This window comes from Jaculus jaculus, chromosome 1 (assembly GCF_020740685.1).
Source record: "Jaculus jaculus isolate mJacJac1 chromosome 1, mJacJac1.mat.Y.cur, whole genome shotgun sequence".
NCBI lineage: Eukaryota > Metazoa > Chordata > Mammalia > Rodentia > Dipodidae > Jaculus > Jaculus jaculus.
In genome coordinates this window covers 57694072-57718302 of record NC_059102.1, presented here as the reverse complement: position 1 = coordinate 57718302, position 24231 = coordinate 57694072, and the positions used below count along the sequence as shown (strand labels likewise).

General features: G+C 42.6%; 1 protein-coding gene across 1 annotated transcript in view; it reads right to left on the bottom strand.

Moving 5' to 3' along the window:
* The window catches only part of Pgm5 (phosphoglucomutase 5), a 174103-nt gene that overhangs the window by 146319 nt on the left and 3553 nt on the right, over positions 1 to 24231 (bottom strand). The window contains exon 2 of the mRNA XM_004653149.2: positions 341 to 503. Coding sequence (XP_004653206.1) covers positions 341 to 503 — 163 coding nt within the window. The remainder of the gene's footprint in view (positions 1 to 340; positions 504 to 24231) is intronic.

Genomic DNA, 24231 nt, shown 5'->3' with positions numbered 1-24231 from the left:
GTGACCTTCAATAGTAACTCAGCCTCCCGGGGCTTCAATTCACATATCTGTAAAATAAGAGGAATGGTATAAATGACGTTCAGGATGTCTCAGCTATTAAATCCAGAGTCCTCTTCTATCCAGTCCCTTCACTGTGCTGAGGAGTGAAAGAGACCAAGAGACCAACACAGTGTGTCTGAGAGACCATTATTTTACCTCCTTATCACATCACCTTGGGCACCTCACTGGATTATTCTTAGCCAATTCCTCTGCCTTGCCTACTGCCATCAGAGGACCGTGATAAGACTATGAAATACATGAGGAAAGAAATCAGAATAAAAGCATGATCAGCAGCACATACCTCCATTGGCGACATTAAACTTCACTCCAAACTCTCCCCCGGGTCCGCCAGGACAGTGGCTGGCCGTGAGGATGATCCCACCAGCTGCCTTGATCTTCCTGATAATGCAGGAAACCGCAGGCGTTGACAAGATGCCGTTCTGTCCAATAATCAGTCGTCCAATCTAAACCATCCAGGAAAACAATCAACCAAGTTTCATGGACTTAAAGGCATTTCAGTAGGAAATTACTCCAACATCCATTTCTTGGCCAAAGTAGATAAGTGGGCTTTCAGTTAGAGTACAGATAGAGGAAGTCTGGAAGTGTTTGTTCCACCCAAAGTCTCCAAGCCTATCGGGGGCACTCTCATCTAGTTTTCCATTACTAACCTATAAGTATGCTATGCATCATTGAGCATCAGTAGTTTTGAAACATACTTTTGAAGACCAGCAGGTTTGCTGGACCCATATAAGTTCTTAGTTTTGGTCCTGACTTAGAAACTATGATGATGAAGCTTCTAGAAATTACTTTAAAAAAAATTTTGAGTTGAGCTTCCCTGCTTCCCTTGCTTCATGTGTCCAAGAATGAGCTAACACATGGGGGGGGGGGGGTAATATTCATCAGTTGCAGGTGTATGTGACTTTACTCCTTGGGGAAAGCCCTCAACTAAAGGAGGAATTCTGTCTCTTCAGCTATGTGACACCATGTCCTGGAGATCTTGGAGAAACTAACCAGAAGGTAAACACAGATCTTTGGGCTATCTGTGGGTGTTGACAGACCTTTCTATACCTATAAAACATAATTTTTTAAAAATTGAGCAATACCCACAATGAACTGTTGATTGGAGAGACCTACAGGGTCCCCCCAAATCAAGACAGGTTTCTGTCCAAGCACTTGATTTCCTGCCTGAGGCAAAAGGTAAGACCCTTTTGCTGAAGATACCTTATGCTGTCGACACAGAGCAGACTTGGCTGGAATCCAAAAATGAGCCAGTCCCCCAGAGGCCCGTCTAGTGCTAGAAAGCACTACATGAGCTACTGGGGATAAGTGTCCAACAACCATCTGAGCAACCAGAGGTCGAAGCTACTCAGAAGCAAACACCCTGACATGGTGTACATGCCAATACAATAGTCACACACAGCCTCAATGGGTAACCAATAGTTTTCTGATTGGCTAAGAGATCCACTCCTGGTAAAGAAACCCACATCTGGAATTGGGAACCAGGTCAGAATCCTATGAAGACAAAGATTATGCTCTCCAGTGTCAATCTTTTGCTAGTCTTTGGCTAAAAGACGGGTTATATATATCAAATTCTCCATAAATTAATAATGTTTATCCCATTTAAATGATGCTGACTTCACTCTCTATTGGAGAATATGTTTTTCTTTTGCAGAAGGTAGTAAAACCTAAGGAGATAAACTACCCCTTGCACTTCAGCCAAACCACAGCTGAAACCATAGGGGAACTGGGGAGACGAGCAGGAGCGCTGCTTCCATGTTCCTGATAATCAGCGCCAGGATGTGGGAGACAGTCCCTGAGGACACTCAACACCTACCAAAGCAGAGACCCAGAGGCTCCTAAGAGCTCATCACTAAAGTAGACTTAAAAGTCACTCAACACAGCTCAGGGGAATTTTGCGGGAGAGGGGGCAGAAAGATTGTAAGAGCCACAGGTTGAGACATCATGCTCAGAAGCATTCCCTCCCCCCAAAACATAACTGCTGCTCCCACAATCCCATGGGAATACCTGCAACCCCACTGAGGAGGGTCCACAGAAGAATGGGTTCAGGGACGAAGGAAAGAGGGTACCAACACATGATGTATCTGTACAAAATATCTTGTTAATAAGAACAATAAATGATAATAAAATAATATAATTTTTTAAAAATTGAGCAATATCTCTGAAGAACAGTACCCACTATACTTTTACATGGAGATCATTTACTCACTCCCGTGGCTCTCAAAGCTTCCTACAAGTTCAGGGGTAGGAATGTAGCTCAGTGATAGAACACTTGCCTAGTATGTGTGTAAGGCTCTAAATTTGGTCTATGACACTGAAGAAAAGAGCTTTCTACAAATGAGTATCACTTATGAAGGTTTTTGAAGTGCCAGTACTCAAACTGCAACCATGAATAACTAAATTACATTTTTTTCTGCAAGGGGGACCCAGGGATCAATGGTTTTTAAAGCCCCCCTATGACCCTTATGACATTTGTCCCACATCACTGGTAAGCATGACAGAAATGCGGAGCCTCATAGCGCACTGAAGAACCAGTGGGTAGGAGTTTGCAGTCTTCACATTATCTGTCCTCCCTTTCCAGCTCATTCATCTTTGGACGCAATGTGGCCGCCAGCCAAGCACTATCATCTGCCCGACAGTGAAGTCATTCTAGCACTCACAATGCTAGAGGTCAGTCATCAAGCCACCTGACAATAAGGGAATAAACAGAACATATATTCATATAATATGTATGTGTTATATGTCACACACATACACACACAAGACAGAATCAAAACAAAGTGCCTGTGGACTGATTTACTATAGACAGACACACACTGTCTCAGAGTGTAATTTTTCAAGTGAAAGATACAGGTTATAGACAAATCAACATCATAATAATAACAGTTCCTACTGCGTCCACATTAGGAAGGAAATAGAATGTTGCAACACAGAGTAAAGGGAAAGCCCAAGTTAAAACTTGAATCATATTAAATACAATCAGAACCCATTCACCATCCTAAGGCAGTAGAAGTGACCTGATACCACTCACATTTTAAAAATTACAGGATGAGCAGCCCAGATGATCCTAATAAAATGCACATCATGTCATTGACTTCCCTTGTCCTCTACCACCCCAGCATAAATTCAAAATCTTCAGCATAGACCATGAGGCCCACATGATCTGACTCCCATCACCTCTCCTTCTCCACCTCAGTCCCTCCACTCCAGCCACACTGGCTGGCTTGCTGCTCCTTATACACACCAAGCATGCCCCTGCCTCAGAACCTTTGCATTTTCTATTCTCTGCTCAGAACACTCGGGTGGCTATTTGAATCAGATGATTCCTATAAACTCAAGTGTCCTTGGTTCCTAGCTGGTGACAATTAGGGAGATGAAGCTTTGCTAGAGGAGGTGTGTTTGTGAGTTTAGGGATATTACAGCCAACTTCCCCTTGCCAGAGCTCAGCTTACTCTCTTGCTGCCGTGGCGGAAGGGATGTCCAGCTCCGCTGTACCAGGCTTGTTCCTGCCATCATAGAGGTTTCCCCTTGAGACTCTAAGCCTTTCCTCCCATCGGCAGCTTTTGGTGCTCCATTCCAGCAAAGAGAAAGTGACTGCATCAATGCTCGTCCAGACATTCACAACCCGCCTGCTCAAATGCTGTGTGGTTCTACTCCAGGGTAGGAGACAGCACCCACGACAGCTCAATAAAAGGCAATACTCAGGCTAGGGAGATGGCTTAGTGGTTAAGGTGCTTGCCTGCAAAGCCAAAGGACCTAGGTTCAATTCCCCAGGACTTATGTAAGCCAATTGTACAAGGTAGCACATACATCTGGAATTTGTTTGCAGTGGCTGGAAGCTCTGGTGTGCCTATTCTCTCTCTCTCTCTCAAATAAATAAATGAATAAATAAAATACCTTAAAAATATATATGTTTTAAAAGGCAATACTCAAAAGTCCCTCACTCTTATTGTTTTCTATTTACTTTGCTCTGATAAAATTTTCTGTCACTGGATACTTTCTGTATTAATTTATTTACATACTATGTATAAGGACAATTTATTTCACTACTCTATCTCACAAGTATAAAACAAACATGGCATAAAGTAAGTGTTGAGTTGGTTAATGAAAAATAGAAAGACAAAAAAGAATTTTTTTTTTCTGAGGTAGGGTCTCACTCTAGCTCAGGCTGACCTGGAGGTCACTATGTAGTCTCAGGGTGGCCTCAACTTCAGTGATCCTCCTACCTCTGCCTCCCAAGTGCTGGGATTTAAGGTGTGTGCCACCATGCCTGGCTAAGAAAAAAATTTTAAGGGCCAGAGAAGTGGTTTAATGGTTAAGGTGCTTGCCTGTAAAGCCTAAGGACCCAGGTTCAATTCCCCAGTACCCACATAGCAAGATGCATAAGGTGGCTCATGTATCTGGAGTTTGTTTGCAGTGGCTAGAGGCCCTGCCATGCCCAATCTCTCTCTGTCCCTTTCTCTTTTCTGTATCTCTCTCTGCCAAAGGAAGGAATGAAAGAAGGAAGGAAGGGAGGAAGGAAAGAGGAAGGAAAGAAAGGATAGAAGGAATACTGAGTGGCTTGAATCTGAACATTATATTGAGGAGATAGCAGATGATACCATGAGTGGGCTATTAGAATCCACCTGGAATAAACCAGGGAGCAGTTATCTTACAAAATGGACATTGGTGGTAAAAACCCGACTATAAAGAACAAAGGAAATTGGAAAGCAGAACAAGAGACTCCATAGCGCATTCTTGAGGGCTCAGCCTCAGTCAGGGAGTTCTCTGCTCCCAGGGCTAGTAGGTAAAACTGCAGGGTGTTAGGTCCATAGCTTAAGACAGAGAGATCCTTAGAAAAATTGCATTGCATTTTTGGTAATGGACTATTTGAGATCAGTGAAAGAGAAAAGAGTGGAGTGGAACAAAAGCCACCCCCATGGCAGCTGCCCTGGTAAGGTAGAGCTAAGAAAATCCTCTCCCCTCAGCACTGGACCAGAGCACTGACAGGAAGCCAGCAAACCACAACCCCACTGAGGAGCGTCCCCAATGGAATGGGGGCAAGGACGAGGGCAAAGAGGGTACCAACACATGATGCATCCTTACAAAATAATGTTGTCGTTAATAATAAGAATGAACATTAAAAAAAAAAATAGATGCTTTCTGAGCCTGCAGTCAGGCAGCCCTAGAGGAAAAATTCCTCCCTGTGAAGACCCACACTGGGACCTCACGGCAAGTGTCACAGAACTGTGCTCTTGAGATCTGACCTGCAGAATACATCTAGTTAGAGGGAGAAACCTTGGGTCTGAACTGTGCTGTGCTCCGTAAGGTGGAAATCTGGTCTCAGCTATAGACTGGAATGGATCACAGAGAGAGGGCCAGTAACCCTGTCCATATAAGGGCACACGCAGACTCTGCTCCTCCTTCACTGTTACCCTTCCCTTATTTAATACTCAATTCCAGTTTAATGGACCATATTATCCTGTTCTCTTCTCTTCATCCCTTTACTGATTTGGGGGAGCTGTTTATTTATCTGTCGGTTTATTGGTTGCTATTTGGGTTAGGCTTTCCCAAAGACTGCAGGCTGGTGGGGAGGGCAGGTTGTCCCCCTTCCTCAGCCCGGCAAGTGTAGGGATTGTGTTTTTGTTTGTTTCTTTCTTTTTCTGGCTGCATTTCTTTGCCTTCCTCTTTTCTTCCTATCTTTAGTTGAAGCTGCCTTACATCCTCCCTTCTTTATTGCTGCTCACTTTTATTTACTTTCTCTGTCCATTTTTTTTTTCTCTGTTGCTCTAATTCTAATTGCTTGTCTTCTGCTCCTTGTGGCGCGTGTGCTTACGTCTGGATACGTGGACCCTGGAAACTTGAACATGAGTTGTTAGGCTTCACAGGCAAGTGCCTTAACCTCTAAGCCATCTCCCCAGCCTCTCTTCAGCTTTTAAATGGCTGGATGCATTGGTAAATATACTTGATTGAACTGGCTCTTCTTTATTAGGCATTTATAAAAGTTGTTTTGAAGATTCTATTTTTTAGGAAATTTTTATTTTGTAGGAAAATTTTTATTTTTAGGAAAATTCTTATTTTATCAGAAACAAGAAGTTGTATACACCTTTATCCACTTTATTTTTTAATATTTTGATTTTATTTATTTATTTGTTTGTTTGACAGAGAAAGAGGGAGAGACAGATAAGGGGCATGCCAAGTCCTCCAGACACTGCAAACAAACTCCAGACGCCCCCTTGTGCATCTGGTTAACATGGGTCCTGGAGAATCGGACCTGAGCCCTTTGGCTTTGCAGGCAAATGCCTTAACCGCTAAGCCATCCCTCCAGCCCTATCCACTTTATTATGTATTTATTGTTTATGGCACTAGGGATGGAACCCAGGCTCCATAAAACATACTAGCCAGGTGCTTTATCATCCCAGCTGCCCATCTCCCATCTTAAAGGTTGTGTCTTTAAAAAGGAATCTAAGAAATGGAGGTGGTAGAAAATTATAACCAGAGGCTGTGAATATTTTTCAAGTTCAGGCATTGCTTGAGGGTAGTGGCAAAGCTGTACTCATTGCTGTGTTCATAGAGCTTCTATATTACCTGTTTCATGGTGTAGTCGAAATGAAAAAGAGATCAATGCTGACAGGAATTGTATTTTAAAATATTTTTATTAAATTAAATTATTTATTTGAGAGAGAGAGAAAGAAAAAAAGAAAGAGAAAAAGATGCAGATAGAGAGAGAGAGAATGGGCATGTCAGGGCCTCCAGCCACTGCAAACAAACTCCAGAGGCATGCACTACCTTGTGCATCTGGCTTATGTGGGTCCTGGAAAATCAAACCTGGGTCCTTTGGCTTTGCATTCAAGTGCCTTAACTGCAAAGCCATCTTTCCAGCCTTTATTTTATTTTTAATATATTTTATTCTTATTTACTTATTTGACAGAGAGAAAGAGGCAGAGAGAGAGAGAGAATGGTTGTACCAGAGCCTCCAGCTGCTGCAAACAAACTCCAGATGCATGCACCACCTTGTGTATCTGGCTTACATGGGTCCTGGGTAATCGAACCTGAGTCCTTTGTCTTTGCAGGCAAGCACCTTACCACTAAGCCATCCCCCCTCCAGACCTATTTTTTTAAAAAAAAATATTTTTATTTATTTTTGCATGCACACACACACACACGTGTGTGTGTGTGTGTGTGTGTGTGTGTGTGCACCAGGGTCTCTTGCCATTGCAAATGATGGCAGATGGTTTGCACCCCTTTTTTGCATCTGGCTTTCCATGGGTACTGGGGGATGGAACTCAAGTTGACAGGCTTTCTCAGCAAGTGTTTTTATTGCCAAGCCATCTTCCCAGCCCCCAATGCCAGGCATTTAAACAGAAGCATATGGAAGATACTTTATCACAGCTCTGGAAATGACAGGAGTGCAGCGATCAGCCTGCGTCTTCCCTGCCTTGCCCAGCGGCGCAGTAGCCATGCAGGGACGGCAGGTAGAAAGCTGAGAGCTCTTCCTCTCTCCTTGGTGCTCCTGACCGAACTGCTGAGTGCTAAGAAATGAGCAGATCGTGGTGCAGGCAGCAGCATGTAGTAACTATTTCGTACATTTCCACCACATTTCAGCTCAGGATCACTGTCACGTGTTAGGAGGGGTTTGTCATATGAAAACTTGACAGGCTGTTGCACACGGCTCACTGATGGGGTTTCTTTGTGGGAGCTGGTTCTTGCTGGCAAGCCGTGGCTCCTGCACACAGAGGATGGAGTTTGTTTACAGCAGCTAAAGGCCCTGGCACACCCATTCATTCTCTCTCTCTCCCTCTCTCTCCCCTTCTTTGTTTCTCCTCTCTCTCTTTCTCTCTTTCTCAAAATAAAAAAATAAAATAAAATTTTTTTTAAAAAAAAGGCTGAAGCATCTTAGCTGCACAGCTGTGGCTGCTGTGGTCCCCAGCCCAGGAACTATATCTTACTCCCCTGCCTCTTCCATGGCTCTGCGCTGCCGCTGGGGAGCAGATGTCCCTTTTCTCGCCCTCCCTGGCATCAAGGGCTGCCACGTGAGACACTCTGAGCATGTTTATTATAAGCTGGGGAAGGAGCAGAAACAGAAGTCATGCACATTGCTTCTGGCCTGAGGATATCCAGGAGTGGTGGCATCTTCTCCACACGGCCCCTTTGCTCTGCTACAGACTTGAAACAGGTGACAATGTGCCATTAGTAGATGGCAGAGGCACACAATGGAAGAAGCATGGGTCCCAGTCCCACTGGACAAATGAGTCTTTGCCCACCAGTACCATCCACACTGCACTGTAACATAGGTGCTAAACTTTCAATTGTTTTCAGGGCAAGAAAAATTGCCTACATTTAAGGTTTGTTTATTACAATAACCTACATTTTTTAAGTGATAGAGAAAGGAACATAAGAAGTGCTTTGGAACTCAACAAGAAATGAACACAAATTACTGCTGTTCTGTTACAACAATGTAATATCCTGTAGCCTCGTAAGGCAAGGACTTGGGAAACGATAGAAATAAATATGTCCAGTTGATTCGTTAACTGGAATGACAATAGAGAAATTTTTATCCTACTAAGTTTTAACTGTGGCTGGGTTTAAAAAAGCAATGTACACTGTTTAAGAATGTCCAAGTGGGGCTGGAGGGATGATTTAGCGGTTAAGGCATTTGCCTGCAAAGCCAAAGGACCAGGTTATATTCCCCAGGACCCATGTTAGCCAGATGTACAAAGGGAGCACATGCATCTGGAGTTCGTTTGCAGTGGCTGGAAACCCTGGCACGCCCATATTCTCTCTCTCTCTCCCTCTTTCTCTGTCAAATAAATAAATAGGATTAAAAAAAATAAGGTTTGAGTTAGAACACATAAATCTCTAGGTAAAATATTTTAGTTATAGTTGGAGGATTAGCAGAAGATTGAGTTCTAGATATCTGGAAATCTTGCCTATATGAGACCCATTTGTTAAGCCATTCGTAGTAGGAAAAGGAGGAAGTATTGGGTATTGCATAGCCATCTAATTGAGCTCCTTAGGTAAGCAGAGTGTAAGTGACAGACTTCTAAGAGTAAGAAAGGAAAAATCATGAAGGTGCCTAGCAGACAGCTTCAGGTTTGCTGAGATGAACTTCCAGATCAGACACAGTTATGGAGGAAGGGATATTTATTGAAGCTTACAGATCCAGGGGAAGTTCCATAATGATAGGAGTTGACCCCCCCCCCCCCAACTTAAAGGACCAGGCAGAGAGAGAAAAAGCCAAAAGCCACACAGCACAGCACACTTCAGGAACTCCAGCTAGGCACACTTTGCTTATCTTTTGATTGGAATCTCAAACCCACCACTACACCTTAGGGCTGGATCCTAAGATCCACCCAGTGACACCACCTCCAGCCAGGTGGCTGCAGATGCAGACTACAAATTAATAAAACTCTGAGTATATTGGGGACCATCTATTCAAACCATCACAATGCCCCTTCCATGAGCATGTTCCCTGAAAGGCAGCCTCAACAGAAGAGGATTTTAACAATCAATTTAGGATAATTCATTCTGTGGGTACCAGTCAGCTTTTTCCTGGCCACTCCTGTCATTGTCCAGTGCTCTCCAGAGCAGTGGCCATGGTGACAGGGAGGGAGGTTATGCATGAGCTTAACAACATCAACTCCCACTCAACAAGCTGACCTGGCTACAACTGCTGCCTTATACCCCATCTGTCAGCAGCAGAGACTAGCTCTGAGCCCCAGTATACCATTCCCCAGGGTGGTCAGCCAACTACCTGGAGGGGGCTTTGTGTATAGCCCTAGAGCAGAAATGTCTCCCTTGTACTCCTAAGTGAAACCTATACTTCACAAGAGATGGGCCACACTGTGACACTCTAAGCCCCACTGCATGGGGTCTTTATTGTCACTATAGTACATGTCCTTACGTTTCTGCTTAGAAAAGGACAAGGTGAACCCTAGTTGCCTGCCACTTATACAACATAGGAGGCAGACAGGTGCAGAGGCTGGACCCACAGGTAGAAGCACGAACATACTACGCATTTGGGCCAGTTCTCTCATGCAGACCAGGACTTCATACTTACTAAGATGGGCATACAGAGGAACACACACACACACACACACACACACACACACACACACACACACACACAGAAGGCATGGTGTGAAAACAGGGCTGAGACTGCTGATGGCCAAGAATGCCAACTGTCACCAGAAGCTAAGAGAGGCACAGAACAGATTCTCCAGAGAGCCTCCAGGGAACATGGCCCTGCCAACACCTTCTGGTCTCCAGAACTGGGAGAGAATAAATTTCTGTTGTTTTAGTCATCTGTTATGGTAGCCTTAGGTTAATAGAAAATCTGTACTCATTCCTAAGACTGCCATGACAAAGAGCCAAAGCCCGGCAGCTGAAGCAATGGGACATTAGCCTCTAACAGTTATGGAGACCAGGTGAAGACCAAGGAGCCAGCAGAACCACGCATCCTCTGAAGGCTCTTGGAAGGTACGCTCTGTTCCTCTTCCAGCCTCTGGTGAGTCCACACATTTCTGGCCTTGTGGCCAATCACTCCAGTCTTCTGTCTGCATATCATTTTTGGGTGTCTATGTTGTCTCCTGTTCACTTTCCCAAGACAAATGTCATTACAAGAAGCATGGCTTTTAGATTGTTAGTCTTGCACCATGCATCACATAGCAAGAGCCACTCACCTTCTTTGAATCTAAGGTCTTCATCTGCAACACAACAGTTTACAAGGTTGTAAAATTTTACTTAAGAATCTGTAAAGAGGGCTGGAGAGATAGCTAGTGGTTAAGCACTTGCCTGTGAAGCCTAAGGACCCCAGTTCAAGGCTCAATTCCCCAACACCCACATTAGCCAGATGTGCAAGGGGACGCACGCATCTGGAGTTCATTTGCAGTGGCTAGAAGCCCTGGAGTACCCACTCTCCTCTTCTCTCTCTCTCTCTCTCTCCCTCTCTCTCCCTCCCTCTTTCTCTGTCTATTGCTCTCAAGTAAATAAATAAAAATAAACAACAAAAAAATTTTTTAAATTGTTAAAAAAAAAGAATCTGTAAAGAAAAATTATTGGGCTGGAGAGATGGCTTAGCGGTTAAGTGCTTGCCTGTGAAGCCTAAGGACCCCGGTTGGAGGCTCAATTCTCCAGGACCCACGTTAGCCAGATGCACAAATGGGGCACACATGTCTGGAGTTTGTTTGCAGTGGCTGGAGGCCCTGGCGTGCCCATTCTCTCTCTCTCTCTCTCTCTCTCTCTCTCTCTCTCTCTCTCTCTATATATATATATATATATATATATATATATATATATATATATATATATATATATTTGAGAGTGACAGATATATATATATCTGCCTCTTTGTCTCTCTGTCACTCTCAAATAAATAAATAAAAATGAACAACAACAACAAAAAATTTTTTAAAAAGAAAAATTCTTAAGCATAACAGAGAGTACTATGTCTTTCTCAAACTCCATTGAAACAGGTAAAAATATTTTTAGATAGAATATTCTCCTTTAAACTAACATTTCATTTTATGAGAAAACCCCTTAAATACCACTCTCCATCAAGGTAGCAGACTGCCACTTTGCAAAGGAAACATGGTCTACTTACATGACATTACTGGTTTTGGCTCTGTGTACCGCCCCAAAGCAGAAACATCTCCCTTGTAATCCTGAGTGAAACCTAGACTTCACAAGAGATGGGCCACACTGTGACATGTAAGCCCCCTCACTGAGCCCCACTGCATGGGGCCTGCATTTGTCTGGAGCATAGACCATGCCACTCATCTCTGCAAAAGGGAACTTACTAGAGGGTCTTTATCATCACTATAGTACATGTCCTTAAATTTCTGCTTAGAAAAGGACAAGGTGAACCCTAGTTGCCTGCCACTTATACAACATAGGAGGCAGTCAGGTGCAGAGGCTGGACCCACAGATAGAAGCATGAACATATTACACGGGCCCCCAAAGACTCATACACATGCCTTCGAGATCTACACATAAGTACCCAGACAGATGAGCTGGCTCCACTCAGCTGTAACTTTAAATGCTCGAGGAAAGGAGACATAGTAGGGATATGTAGGACGTGTCAGTCCTATGACTGCTCTGGGTCTGTCCTTCTGACTTGATGCCAGGGCCACACTTTGGTCCTGAAACCTCACTTCTCCCAGTGCTTTCCCATGAAGGGGTGTGGCAATGTTGAAGAAACAAAGATGCCTCCTATTACCACAGACCAGTGTCCGTAGAGAAAATATGATATAAAAGCCTTCTCCCAGAGAGGGGGCAGAAACACCCTGTAGGGGTGTATAAGGCTATTCTAGAAGCCATAGATAATTACAAGAAAATTTTAATGCTAGGGGTGGGATATCTTCCAGCAAATTGATGGCCACAAAGGCTTCTGATAGCCCAAAAACATTAGACTATTGCCAAGGCTCTTGGTTGCCCACCAGAACTAGATGGTGAGACTTTGTTGCTGAAGGCACCACATGTTTGGGCTTCAGGTCACTGAGAAATCAAGCCAGAGATGAGCTGGAAGCCTCCTTCCTATTGACTAGCTGTCAGGATGCTGCAAAGACCTATACAGCCTATTGGGGAGGAAAGTCATCAGTAGTGTTAATCAGCAGTGGATCCTGCAAGCTCTACAGCTGGCCAGGCAATCCAAATGTAGCACCTGGTACAATGGTGGCATGTCTTTTATAGGGGAAAATCAACTTCTCTGTGATTGGACTCAAGGCCCACTCCATGGGCAGGGATTCCTGCCTAGTACTGCAAAGCCTATGGCTTGGGAGGTCAAAAGACTTAACTGGGAAACTACTGTGTTTTCTAGCTAAATAGATATATTATGCTCACTAAACTGGCATCTAAATATTTGTTTATGCCTATATATTAATGGCTAGAGAAGCTCCTCTTTTGAGATAGCAGTAAACACTGGGGTGATTCAAAACACACCAAAGTGCTAAAAAGAAATAACAGTGGAGTATTCAACACTAGGTAAGACATCTCTACTACATCTTCCAAGGCTCAGGAACCACTGCAGAAGAGGTGGTAGAAAAAATTGTAAGAGCCAAAGGAAGGCAAGGAGTGCTTTACAATATTGCCTTCCATACACAAAAGTGGTTGTGGTATTCATGACCTTACAGCAATTGATACTAACTACACAAGACCTGCATAACAGGAGAAAAAAATGATGACCTCAAAACAGAAGAGAGACTAGTTGGAAATAAGGGATTCAGTGGAGGATGGATAAGGGAGGGGCAGAAGGAGAGCAGTGGGAGGAGAATATAATCATGGTATAGTGTCTATATATACAGAGATTGTCAATAAAAAAATTTAAATAAAATACTATTCACCCTCTGCAAAAAAGGCTTTCTTCAGCTCTTTCATGCCTTTATACCACAAGATACATACAACTAATTTATTAAATGATTTTATTCCTAGTGGCTCCTTTTCTTTCAGAATGTTAACAACTATTCTCCCATATTAGATTTAGTATGAGTTCACTTTCTAATTAGCTCAAATTAATGTGCTAGAAAGCACAGATGTACCATATCCCTCAGGCTTAAATCTCCGAGTAGATGCAGAATTTGGATTCTAGATGAATTTGCCCCCGTAACATAACATTGATGCAAAAGCAGAATTGGCTTCATGTATGAACTCTCTTAAGTAACACCTCTTAGTGATTTCCTTTTAGCTTTAAGCCAGTTTTTGAAAAGGTAAGTATGACATTCCTCAATGACTTCTGCTCCCTGGGTCCTGTCGCTGTGATGGAATCACATCATTTTAATGGGTTCATATCCCAGAAGTGAACAGAGGAAAGTGAAGAGAGCAATAAACAGAAACTTCCTTGATGGATCACAAAGAGTGTTCTAGAGGACCACACCATTATCCCCATGTCCACCTACAAAATGCTGTGGAGAGTCACATACACAAACATGCCTGTCTCCAGTACTTTTGGGTGGGTACACACACGTATGAACGCATGCACGCACGTACTCAAGGAAGCCCACAGCCAAGATGCTATGAATTGCAAGACTTCAATCTTTCAGTCCCAGCTGTCAGAGAAGGGCGCCAGCCTTCAAGGAATGCTGTGCATGAGTAAGCAGGAGGTGGCTCAGTGGAACTTTGAGAAATAACAGACTCTAAGGCAAGGCATGGATGCGGTTACCCAACATCAAGGGATTTCTCCTTTTGCACATGGATAATTGTGCAGCTATGTGCCGTCTTGCACGGAGACCAGATGGGAAAAACAGAACTCATCTCTAGCTTCCTGGACCCCTGGAAGCCTTTACACATACTCAGGGGTAGGAGAGAGGGACAAAAGTACATTTAAACCAAACCAATACAAACATCACCCACCATTCCTAGTATCTGGATGTGTGGAGTAAACTCACAGGTGTATACAAGTTTAGCCCAAGTTTTGTTCCCTAATCAGTCCAGTTTGAAAATTTCACTGAGATCAGGAAATCTAATTGTCCTTGGCTACAAAATAGGGTAAAAATATGAAGTTACGTCCCTCCAAGTAATTGGGAAATTTGGTGCTTGGAAAATGCTCTGGAGCCTTGAACTTAAGCCTGACTCAGTAAACTGCCAATGTTTTCTGAGCTAACCACCCCAGTGGACACAGGATAGGAAATGCCCCTTTGGAAAAGGGGCAGAGATGAGGAAAAGGATGGTACCAACATGTGCTGTTTACATACTAAGTATGTCCAAAACTAATGAAAATAAATTAAAAAAAAAAAGAAATGCACATGTCCACAGGGTTTCCCAGGGTGAAGAAGGCAAAGCAGAGTCCCCTGAGACAAGCTGGTGTCCAGTGGAAAAGGATATGAAAAACAACCTGCTACCTCTGCCTGTGTGACTGTGGGCAAGACCGGAGTTCCTCTGTACCTCAATTTCATTAGCAAAGGATCGAAAGCAGTAACATAGCCAAGCTGCATCTCATAGGGCCCAATACCCGGGAATCTCTCCCCACATCTCACTGCCCTTCCTTGCCATCGTCATTCTGTTGTTGATATCATGGTCCTAACTTGGAATATTTTTTCTAGCATACACATTATATATATATATTCTTTTGTTGAACATTTGTGAGGTACACACAAGATCAAAGTAAAAAAAACTTCTGCAATCCTACCTCTTACAAACAACTACTGTTAACATTTCTGCATTACAACCTTGATCTCTTTCTATTTCCTGTACATCTCTATATATTGATATGAAAGGGACTGTTGTATAGCCTGCATTGTTCACTTAACATGTCTGGCCCTTCCCTCGATTTTATCTTCTATGTCACTGAATCTTCTCCCCAACATGACTTTAATGTCTGTGCAATCTTCCATTATTTAAGTGGACTATATGAAACTACTTTTGCCTCAAATTTTTATATGTAAAACTAAAGCATGTTTGAGGACTAAACCCATAGTGTGGTACAAATTAAACTGGATATTGTCTGCCAATAAATAAAAAACAAATCAGGTGTAGCATGCTTGTATAACAACAGTGTCTTTCTTCTTTAGTTCCAACCCTACTCACTAAGAAGTTGTGGGAGTCTATGGAGGGAGTGACAGCCCCATATCTGCATCATTGTCCTGACCTGAAGCTTTTTCTATTGTCCTCATCAAAGCTTCTCATTGACGCAGCCCTGTTGAATGTTCTAGGCTGGGCTACTAACTCAGCAATGCCATCAAGCTCACTACACAAAACTGTACTTGCAAGATAGATTCCTGCCTGAAATAGTCAGATTTCAGACTATTGCCATTCTTTCTCTTATTCCACCACAAGTCCATTTTAAAATATATGTCTTTATTAATGTATTTGCAAACAGGGGGAGAGAGACCGTAAGGGCATGCCGGGCCTCTTACCCCAGCAATCGAATGCCTGATGCGTGAGCCACTTTGTGCATCTGGCTTTATATGGGTATTGGGGAATTGAACCAGGGCCAGCAGCAAGCGCCTTAACTGCTGAGCCATCTCCCCAGCCCTCCATCACAAGCTCTATTTATTGTGTCAGTAGGGACTATTCAGGCACCTCTCACAATTCTATGCAATCTTCACACATTCCTGACATTTGTGATTCTGTTCTACCCTCAAGGGAGAAAATACAGCTTTTGGAAGGTGAGAGAAGGAATAGGGTCCTCAGCACACACACATCTATTGATAAGTAAGAGCTTATAACCACAGAGCCATCTCCTCAGTCCCACATCTCTTGATAAAATAGTCAGATGTTTCCTTTTTAAGAGGACAAAAATATATATATATGTATATATATATATACATACAGAGAGAGAGAGAGACATTTTGGATGTGTATGTGCACTTTATAGTACATAAAATATTTTTTAATCTCTTTACATATGGCTAGAGAGATGACTTAGTGGTTAAGGCACTTGCCTTTGAAGCCTAAGGACCCAGATTCAATTCCCCAGTACCCACGTAAGCCAGATGCACAAGGTGGCACAAGCATTTGGAGTTCGTTTGCAGTGGCTGGAGGTCTGGTGCATTCTCTCTTTCTCTTTCCCTCTCTCTCTTTCAAATAAGTAAAATATTTTTATAGAATCTCTTTATAGCTATATGTTTTCTCTAAGTAGTTGTAACAATAATTAAAGTATATGCACAGGAATTTAAAAAAATGAATTCCCTAAGACCAGCTTCTACCTGACTGGTAAATAACAGCTGCCCATTTGTTAAGTGGCCCCACTCCATATCCTATGTTCCCGTGAACTAGAGACCTCTGCATCATAGCTTCACAACTCAACAAGATTAAACAATTGACTGTTATTTATGACAACCACACTGAGTCTGCCACATTTGCATCTGTCACTGTACATTTGAAAGATCCTGTCCCCCAAAAAAACTCTGCTTCCTAAGCAAACACTGAGCAGGGCTGCAGGACAGGCCCCCCAACATACATCCTGACCAAGCACTGGAAAGCTTAAGAGCTCCCACAGCTGTGCTTTTTCAGACTCCTCAGCAGATTAGCATGGAGTCTCCTGGCCTCTGTGGGTCTGTTCCTCTCAGTCACCTCTCAGATGGCCCAGTCCATTAGATTAGAAAATCCTCATGAAATGAGCAGATTAAGATCTGGCTTCAGGCAGTGGCAGTGGGACACGCCTGAGGGGGACAGACCAGCTCTCCACAGAATATAAGGCTCAGAAAGGTTTCAGATGGAAACGCATGGCATTGACTTGGCTAGCTCATTTCAGGAGATAATTACAGACCACACCAAAGGAGTCCACGGAGTTGAGTGTGTGAGCAGCTGCTGCCACCACAAGGACCATAAGAGTGGGCATGAGTGCACGCAGGCACAGGGGGCTGGGCAGGAATCCCATCTTCAGCAGTCACCACACAGCCTTGCCAGCAGCATGGAGAAATGCCAAGAGTCAAGAGGAAGCCACAGGAAACAATTTCAGCCATTGCACCAACAGGTGCCTCTGGTTAGAAAACTAGGGTTAAAATACACACACACACACACACACACACACTGTCTCTCTATTTTAATCAGAACAAAATATGTTGACAATTGTGTTTTGAAAATATACAAAACTAATTCTTTTTTATTTATTTAGCTCTTTATTTGAGAAAAATACAGAGAGAGAGGCAGACAGAGAATGAGTATGGGCATGTCCAGGCCTCCTGCCACTGTGAAGGAACTCCAGACACACGCATCACTTTGGGCATCTGGCTTTACCTGGGTACTGAGGAATCGAACCTGGGACCATCAGGTGTTGAAAGTAAGCACCATTAACCACTGAGCCATCTCCCCAGCTCCTACTTTCCTCATTTTTATAAATGAGTAAACAAACCTAAAGGTTGGGTGACTTCCCCTATCATGAACATTGCAAGCAATAGTATGATGGTTGAAATCCAAAGTTTCTCCATTCCTGTGGGTTATATCTTGTTGGTAGTGGCTGTGTATTTGAGATATAGGTGTGGCCCAAACTTGTTGACGTCCTTACTTATGAAAGCAATATTTGTGTGTGTGAGTGGTTTCAATCACAAGAAGTATATAAAGCAGAAAGGAAATTATTCTTTTCCCTGCCATAATGTTCACACAAAGAGGTATCCACTGTGGGTGGCTTGGACTGTGTTCTTCCAAACCCATTTTCTGTTCCTACATTATATACACGTACGTGGGATCTAAGAATCAATCACTACACAACTGAGTCTGAGATTAAAGCATTCCTAGTTTATTATAGGATAACTATTAATTGACAAAAATCTTGTGTCTATTAACTCATCAGTAATAAATAATAAATTATAATATGCCAATAGCCACCAGTTCTGGGTATTTTCAATGTAAGAAAAATAAATTCTGTTTATTTATATTTTCTGGCTAATAATAAGGTGATCAGATTTTTGTGTGTTGGTCATTGACAATTTTTGTAGTAAATTGGTAGGATTTTCTTCTTAATTTTGAATTGCTTTTTATATATTGTGGGCACAAACCATTTGTTATAAAACACTCCTCTTAGTATTTTATTTTCTTTCATCAAATAAAATAAACTTTGTACCTCTGGTTTCGGAATATTTTTTTTTCTTTCCCCTGGAGCTCCCTAAATCCAAAACTAGGTTCCCCTAACTAGAAGCCAGGACTCTTGTGAGAGGGAAGCAATAGGAAGGCAGTAATTTCATATGATGCTTGTACAACATTCTTCTTAATCCAGACTTGGAAAGGAAAGTCAAAACCTTCCATGGCTTCAGGCTAAGAAAAAGAACTTCTTTGACAGTTGAGTGTTCCTGAAAATATCCTCTTCATACAAGCACAGTCATTATTCCACAAATTAGTGTCACTAAACATATTGAAGATGAAAGATATTTAAGGACATAAGAGAATATAGATTTCCATTTTAAGAAGTTGTATGTGTATTATAGGTATGGTCTTATCCATAACTAATAGATTGAGGAAAGGACCTAAAATTTCCCTTTGTCTGTACAAGTAAAACCTGAAAGGTCAAATCTCAAATTGTTGCAAGTTAGCTCTCAAGGCTAATACCTGAAGGTCTATCATTCTACCTTCAATTCTTTAATTATTGGGCAACTTTGATCTATATATTTTAGCCTATTATTCTCAAATAGTCTTGCTAAAATCCTTAGTTCTGGGCTGGAGAAATTGCTTAGTGGTTAAGGCACTTGCCTGTGATACCTAAGGACCTAGGTTCAATTCCCCACATAAGCCAGATGCACAAAGTGGCACATGCATCTGGAGTTCATTTGCAGTGACTGGAGGCCCTGAACTACTCTCCCCACCCCCTCTCTCTCTCCCCTCCTCCTCCTTTTCCTCCTCCTCTCTCTCCCTCCCTTTTCCTCTCTCCCTCTCCCTCTCTCTCTCTCTCAAATAAATAAATAAATAATAAAATAAAATATATTTTAAAATCCTCAGTGCTTATTCATGCTACTATTGTTTAGCAAAAGAGTGTGCAGGCCCCAAAAATGAGAGTTAAGTTGAGAGATCCATACCTATACTTGGACTTCTCCAAAAGTATATTCTAACTTCTAGTTCCCAAGTGTGTACAGAAATGAGCAAATTTACAGAGTTTACCAAGGGCCCAAAGAGAACAGATTTTTTTTTTAATATCCTAGGGCAAGTTTTACACATACTGTTGCTGATATGTGTCTGCCTTTTCAATAAACATCATTATGTTTTATCACAGGATTTAATAAAGCAGCTTAGTTCTAAATGCCATCTGGGTCTCGGGACACATTAACCAAAGCTTAAAATAACCATCTCAGCAACTGGGAGAACCCAGCTGTTCTCCAAACCTCTCCCTCTCCTTTGACTCCCCCATAAAAACAGTGAATGAAGACCAGAGACTAAAGAGCCTCCAGCAAGCACTGCTCACACAGGGAAAGGCCCCTGAAGAATGATGTTGCTTCCACAGAAATTGTCTAGTTCCAAGCTCAAAGATGAGGATTCGGAAAGGGAAGCAGAGCAGTTATGGGAGGACCTTGAGGGATCTCTACTGCTTCACAGGCCTGTTTTCTGTCTTCTTATTCTGTAGTGAACACTAGTTTGCAAAGCAATCATCACCCAGAGCAATAACATTTCCTCTTCTGGAGGCAAGATCTTGGGCGGCCCACCCTAGCTGTCCATATCTACTCCAGGAAGGATGTGGAAGCTCTGGTGCCCTGTCCTGCTTCCTCCTCTGCACTCCCACCCCCCACCAGGGCACCCTACTGTTTCAACTTCCAGTAAGTGCACCTCCAAGATCTGCTCCCCAGAGAGCTCTAACCAACACAAAACCAAGTATCTTCGCATCCTTTGGAGAAAGAAGCTTTTCATGACCAACTGGAACCACATACATCTGCCTGAAGGACAGTCCCCAGTCTCCAGCTGATCAGCCTTCCCCATACCACTGCACTTCAGCCTCCACCTCAAAAGATGTCACTAACAAACAACCGCTTGACATCTCCTAGCTGCACTGTACACCGTGATTATCATCACTGATCATCATGTGGCCTGTACAGTTCATGGGTCACCAACAAATGGATTTTCTCTGGCTAAAACATATATCCATGCTATAAGGGTTTTGACAAGGAGTCCACCGCAGCCTTTGTTAATACATGCAGTTAAACCTACCAGAAATACATTCAGGTATCCAAAACAATAGTCCTTTATATGTTTTAATATTTTATTTCTTTGAGAGACAGAGAGAGAGAATGGGTACACCAGGGCCTCTAGCCACTGCAAATGAACTTTAGACACATGTGCCACCTTGTGCATCTGGCTTACTTGGGTACTGGGGAATCAAGCCTGGGTCCTTAGGCTTTGCAGGAAAGTGCTTTAACCACTAAGCCATCTCTCCCACAGTCCTTTATATTTAAAGCTTCTTTGTTTTTAATTTTTATTTATTTATTTGAGAGCGACAGACAGACAGAGAGAGAAAGAGGCAGAAAGAGAGAGAAAAAATGGGCGTGCTAGGGCCTCCAGCCACTGCAAACAAACTCCAGATGCATGTGCCACCTTGTGCATATGCTTATGTGGGTCCTGGGGAATACAGCCTCGAACAATGGTCCTTAGGCTTCACAGGCAAGCACTTAACTACTAAGGCATCTCTCCAGCCCTCCTTGATATTTTATACAGCTTGTTATGGCTTGAAGCTGAGATGTTTCCATAGGCTCATGTGCAGAGGGGCTTAGTTGTCAGCCAACAGGCTTGGCAGAAGTAAATGGATTCTGGGAGTTCCCATCTAACCAAGAATCAACCCCTTAATAGATTCACAATGTGATGGCATTGTTGGGAGATGGAGCCTAATTGGAGGAAGTGAGTCGTTGAGAATAGGCCCTGGAAAAAGCTCTATCTTGTCCTTGGCCCCTTCCTATATTTCTGTTTCCTGATGACCATGAGGGAACCAAGTCTGCTCAACCACATACTCTTGCCACTGTGATCAACAGCCTCTCCACAGCCCCACAGCAGTGGAGTGAGTTGACCATAGACTGAAATCTCTGAAACAATGAGCTTAATTCATCCTGAGCCCTTAGGCTGCTTATCTCAGGTATATGTCACAGCCATGAAAAACTAACAAAGTCCTTCCATGCACAGTGCTTCATTGGGTTCTCAGGACAACTCAGCGAAGCTGTCATATCCAACCCAGGTGAAGAGTGGTGTCCAGGTATGTCAAAAGGCTAAAGCATCTGGCCTCTAATTTATAGGGTGGAGCAAGAGAAAGACAGCCGCCCCTCCAGCAGGTGACACAGGGTTTTCTTACCAGCCCGTCACCTCCAAGGTGATCACAACGAAGAATCTGGCATTTACAGTTTCCAGAGACCTCTATTTAGCCTACTGCTTTAGGGTATAACAAATCAACTCTTACTTTCAATACATGAGCAGACTTTAAATGCTGAGTCACATAACTATGGTGTCCAACACAATAGCTATTCCCCACTTGTGGCTATTTCAATTCCCACTTTAGTGAAAGAAAATGAAAAATTCAGTTCTTCAATAACACTAGCTACATCTCCAGTGTTCAACATGTAACTAAAGCCTGGGATAGTGCAGATTCTAAAACATTTCCATAGTCACAGAAAGTCCTGTTGTATGGCAATACTGAGGAATGTCCTCTCCTGAGAAAGACCTCAACCACCTCTCCACCTTCAGGCTAATGCCAATTGCAAAGAAAGAGGACTTTTGAAACAGCCAGAAACTTCCTAAGGCAGATGCAGCACTGTCATTTGCCCAGTATTAAGGGCAGTTTAGGGTTAACAAAGATTTCGGCTGAAGAGAAACTGAGAGACTGCTCTTAGGGGCAAAGGCAGTTGTATGGCAACCATGCTGCATTTGGCTATTAGACTCTGAAGACATAGGATATATTGGCACATGCTCAGTCCACTGCAGCAGATGCCAATAGATACAGGTTCAAAACTCAAGTGATGCCGGGCGTGGTGGCACACGCCTTTAATCCCAGCACTCAGGAGGCAGAGGTAGGAGGATCACCATGACTTCGAGGCCAACCTGAGAATACAGAGTGAATTCCAGATCATCCTGGGCCAGAGTGAGACCCTACCTCGAAAAACCAAAAAATAAAAAATAAAAAAACTCAAGTGAGTATAAACTAGCTTGTTCAAAATTTCAGTTAAATACAGCTGGGTGTGGTGGCACACGCCTTTAATCCCACCACTCAGGAGGCAGAGGTAGGAGGATCGACATGAGTTTGAGGCCACTCTGAAATTACATAGTGAATTCCAGTTCAGCCTGGGCTAGAGTGAAACCCTACCTTGAAAAAACAAAACAAAACCAAAATCAGTTAAATATTACTTTCTTTTTTACAAAGTCATTTTTTTCATTCTATGTAAACTATGTAGAATTGTGTAGCTTGTAAATTTAAAAGGAAAATTAAAATACTTGAAAACCAGGTCAAAAGCCCACGGCTGGAAGAATGTGAGCCCTGGGGAAGAACCTATTGTTGCTGTTGTGTTGCTAAACAGATATGTTGTCAAACTGCCCCCTGAATAATTATCTTCATATCCACAGATCAGTTCTGCTCTCAGCCCCAATAAAAAAGGCTCTTTTTTTTTATTAATTTTTGGCAGTGGGAAGTGGTCATTGCAGAAAATTATAACCAGTCAAGTGTTGAAGATAAGTGGCTGATGAGTTCTTGGCCCTATATGAGACATAAACATCATCCCTCTGGGGCTCAGGAACATCACAGGAGATGGGACAGAAAGAATGTAAGAGCTGGAGGATGGGGAGACATGCTGTAGACTTCTGGCACCCAGATATAACATGGCCACCACTCTCATGAACTCACACTGCATACATGTGGTTACCCACACAAGACCTGCTCACACTGGGGTCAGCCAACATCCTGCTACAGACAGTGGAGGGGCTGGGCAGGCCATGTCCCTTCTTGATGAGTTTATGCAAGTTAAAGGTTGCTGCAAAGGGGGAACCATTCTCCTCCAATACAGCCACTGTAAGTGATGACGTCATAAAAAGCAATCTAAAGTTCCAGAGGAACATTCTATAAGACAAGTGACCTGGTTCTTCAACAAATCAGTTTTATAGATAGACACACAGGCAAAACTCTAGCAAATAATATTTGCTCAGTTTTTAAAAATCTTGAGCTAACTAACTAAATGCAATGTTTACTTTTTGATAAGTAGAAACTAGTTTGAACCCATAAATATTATTTTTGAATAATTGAGTAAGTCTAAATATGGCCTGGGTAATGCAGTTGAATTTTTTTTTCTTTTTTTGTTTGCAGTCACCACTACTATCATGGCTACATAGAAAATACCCTTTTAAAAGTATTTATTTATTTATTTATGTAAGAGAGAAAGAATTGGTGCACCAGGGTCTCTAGCCACTACAAAAATAAATAAGTAAATAAACTCCAGATGCATTTGCCGCTTTGTGCACCTGGCTTATATGAGTATTAGGAAATTGAACCTGGGTCCTTAGACTTCATAGGCAAGTGCCTTAACCACTAAGCCATTTCTCCAGCCCCCAAAATGCCCTTAATTTTTAACAGAGTAATATAAAAGAATTTAGAGGCAGAAGTCATTTTCCTTAAGAAACTTTAAAATATCTAGTGCACAAAGGATGTCAAAGATATTGCAAAATGTGTAGTCTGGATTATAAGCCTATGGATATTGTTAATCTTGTCCACTTTTCTTAAAATTTGAAAATGTTATAATTTGGGGCTAGAGAGATGGCTCAGCAATTAAAGTACTTGCTTGCAAAGCCTAGCAGCCTGGGTTTGGTTCCCCAATAC